Source organism: Epinephelus lanceolatus, chromosome 10 (assembly GCF_041903045.1).
Source record: "Epinephelus lanceolatus isolate andai-2023 chromosome 10, ASM4190304v1, whole genome shotgun sequence".
NCBI classification, from domain to species: domain Eukaryota; kingdom Metazoa; phylum Chordata; class Actinopteri; order Perciformes; family Serranidae; genus Epinephelus; species Epinephelus lanceolatus.
In genome coordinates, this window is record NC_135743.1 from 7607714 (window position 1) to 7610595 (window position 2882).

General features: G+C 39.4%; 1 protein-coding gene across 1 annotated transcript; it reads right to left on the reverse strand.

The window, feature by feature from the left end:
* Positions 1 to 2114, reverse strand: LOC144464407 (uncharacterized). Its single transcript, XM_078171200.1, has 5 exons — positions 2078 to 2114; positions 1683 to 1808; positions 424 to 780; positions 233 to 321; positions 1 to 102 (listed from the first exon to the last, which is right to left on the reverse strand). Exons 1-5 carry the CDS (start codon positions 2112 to 2114, stop codon positions 1 to 3), a joined length of 711 nt encoding a protein of 236 aa, XP_078027326.1.
* Positions 2115 to 2882: the final 768 nt, after the last annotated feature.

A 2882-nucleotide genomic window follows, 5' to 3' on the forward strand; every position in this document is an offset into this window, starting at 1 on the left:
TTAAAAATGAAAAATGCAGTGAGGTTTCTCTTGTTTTCTGGGCTCAAGCTTCCATTGCAGCTTGAAGTCAGTCCATCCTTGACCTGTAAGCACTGCACTGAGCTGAGGAGAAAAAAAAGAAATATCCAGACGTTTTCTTTATTTTTCTGAACCAGTAGACTGTAGTTTACCATCTTCTTTTTTATCTGTCATTTTACAGCCTTAAAAAACACACAGGGATAAAGAGTAGTACCTGCTGCAGGATCTGGGCGTTAGCAGCCGGATCTGTTATGTCAGCGTCAGTCTTGAACGTCATCCTCACCGTGGTCTTCCGTTTTAGAACTGAACAGCACAACAAACATGCAGCCACAAAACAAAGAGACACTGTCAATTTTGATTGATAAAACTCAAATTGGTTTTCTTTGTGCTGTAGTGAAAAATCACCTTGCTGGCAGATGAAAGGGTACTTTTTCCAACAGCTGTGGTCATCCCATTCATGGCTAGGATTCTCAACGGCACAGAACTCGTCACCATCAGAGTAATCTTGTCTGATGTTATTTGGGCTGCCACTTTGCCAGGATCTGAAGGAGCTTTGGCTCTTGTCAGACCAAGTCCACGCCACTTGGTACAGACCAGTCCAAATGTTATAATCCAATGGTGCAGCAGAGCGTACCTCATGGTTTTCCTCACTGTTCTCGATCATGGCTAAGTCTGTGTGGTATTCTCTGCAATAGTTGCGGGCATCAGCCCACGATTTCCCAATTGAAACAAATGTGTAGGTTTTCTTGTGTTTGTTTATCTCTGCAATAGACAGAAGGGAAATCAGTATAAGAATACTTTATTGAGGTTTCTGCATCACAGCTACTCATAATTAGGCCTGGGTGAGGTTGAATTAATTTGACTAATTTGAATTATTGTTTTTGCACTATGTATAAAATGTCTACATCGTGAAATGTTTTTAAATTTGCACAAAAGTTTTTTTTTCAGCCTGAAATTAATGTAGATGATAGTTGGCTACATTAGCTGTCTAGAGTCATGGCAGTCCTGTAAAGTGATGATTAGTTGTATTAAATGCATACTGCAGTCTAGTGACCGTGGTGACTTCGGGTATCTCTGCTCGTCTTTGGTGCTTGTTAGATCAGGCTATCTTGTAGTGCATGCATACAACATGTAAATACCATAATATGAACGCCCTCTCAGAACAACAAACATTTTTTAAATTGTTTTTTAAAATGATTTTAAAACTAAACTCTAGGTTGGGCTTCATGGAACAAACACGACAACGGCCTTGAATTGCACCAGACACATTCACAAGGAGAGCTAAGATGCACCTGCAAAGCCCCAGTCCTGCAGCTGTGGCATTTCGTTTGAAATTCATCAGTTGAAAAAAAGTAATCAGGAAGTAACATCAAATCTTATCTTACCAGTGTAACAAACAAATCTCCATTTTTCTTCACAGGGTGCATCATACCATTCTCCAGAAGAGAACATTGCCACACAGTTTTCATTTCCATTATAACTTTGTGGCTGGTTACTGTCCCAGTTCTGATAACCAGTTTTGCTCGTTTCACCGGTTGCTGACCATCTCCAGGAGTTTGCATCATTGCCCATTGTTCCCTTCCAGGATTTTGGGTCATCATGCAGTCCGATCCACGCCCATGAATAATTGTAAGGGGGATGTAGCCTGTTTATATCATTCATACTCTCAAAAGTCGCCAGGTCGGTGTATTTCATTCTGCAGTAGTGCTGAGCGTTGTTCCAGGTCATTGTCAAATCAATATAGTGGTACTGCCGAAGGGAGAAGTGAGAGCAGGAGCTGATGCTGAATCCTGAGGGTTGGTGAGAGAAAGCACATTTAGTATTAGGTGAACTATTGGAATGAATTGAAAACAATTCTCAGGGTTTCAAAGAGAAAGAAAAATATGAAAAATGTATTGTGCATAAATCTCTGCTGCCTGACAATTTATTCTCTCTGTTTTCACCTTTAGGTCTCTTTCGTGCTCCATGACTCAGCCTTACAACACTGTGGCGTGATGCGCTTGACCTTGACCAAAACACACAATTCATGCGTGCGATTATGTAAATGACTTGACCTTACCAGAGAAGAGGAGAATCAGAGTCACGTAACAATCCATTTCTGTTGTTTTTACTGCAAACAAGAGGAAAATAAGTCAATAATAAAATTTAACATTGAACCATTTACTCTGGCTGATTGGGACCTCTGCACTGGTTTTTACTGGGAGAGGCTGGAAATCATGTGAGGTCACCAAACTTCAGGAATCAACTGGTATGATAAAGAAAAGTCCTCACAGCTGCAACATTAACAGGAGAAAGAGGGAGAAAAGGTCAAATGAGTCAATATGTGAAAACACCTTTCATAGGTTGTGTAAAGAGGCATCTTAAAACATGACAAAATAAATACAAAGATATATCAGTGGTGTACTTTGTGTTCCTGGGATCATTTTACTGTATTTACTCAGTACTCATGATTTGGTGATTTGCAGGTCCAATGAAGTCTCGAGGTCACAAATAAACAACTCCGTAATACAACTACTTTGTTTCAATTTTTATAAATGTGAATGAACATGAGCAATCTTTAAATGCTGATTTTGAAACTCACCTGCTTCCTGGTCTTGAATAAACAGTTGGATAAGTACTCTCCTGCAGGTGATTGTTGTAAAAGTGCAATGGAAAAATAAAAAAATATACTCACAAGTTTAAAATCCAGCTTTTGAATGTTGTTGTAAAGTTGAGATATGAACTCTTTGCCCACGAAAATGTAGAGACGGAAAACACTGGCTTGAGTATTTTATAGTGCTTGGCAGTATTTTAAATATGCAAAGCACATTTCTTCTTTGGAGGTTGGTTGCATCATACATATCATACTCCTGGCAGACCATTTC

What these genes read in the sequence shown, in the direction of transcription:
- LOC144464407 (XM_078171200.1), bottom strand. Translation starts at nt 2,114, where the DNA reads ATGGATTGTTACGTGACTCTGATTCTCCTCTTCTCTG. An exon ending in CCCTTTCATCTGCCAGCAAG is followed by an intron (nt 322 to 423) that starts GTGATTTTTCAC and finishes TGTGCTGTTCAG; the next exon opens with TTCTAAAACGGAAGACCACG. An exon ending in ACGCCCAGATCCTGCAGCAG is followed by an intron (nt 103 to 232) that starts GTACTACTCTTT and finishes TTTTCTCCTCAG; the next exon opens with CTCAGTGCAGTGCTTACAGG.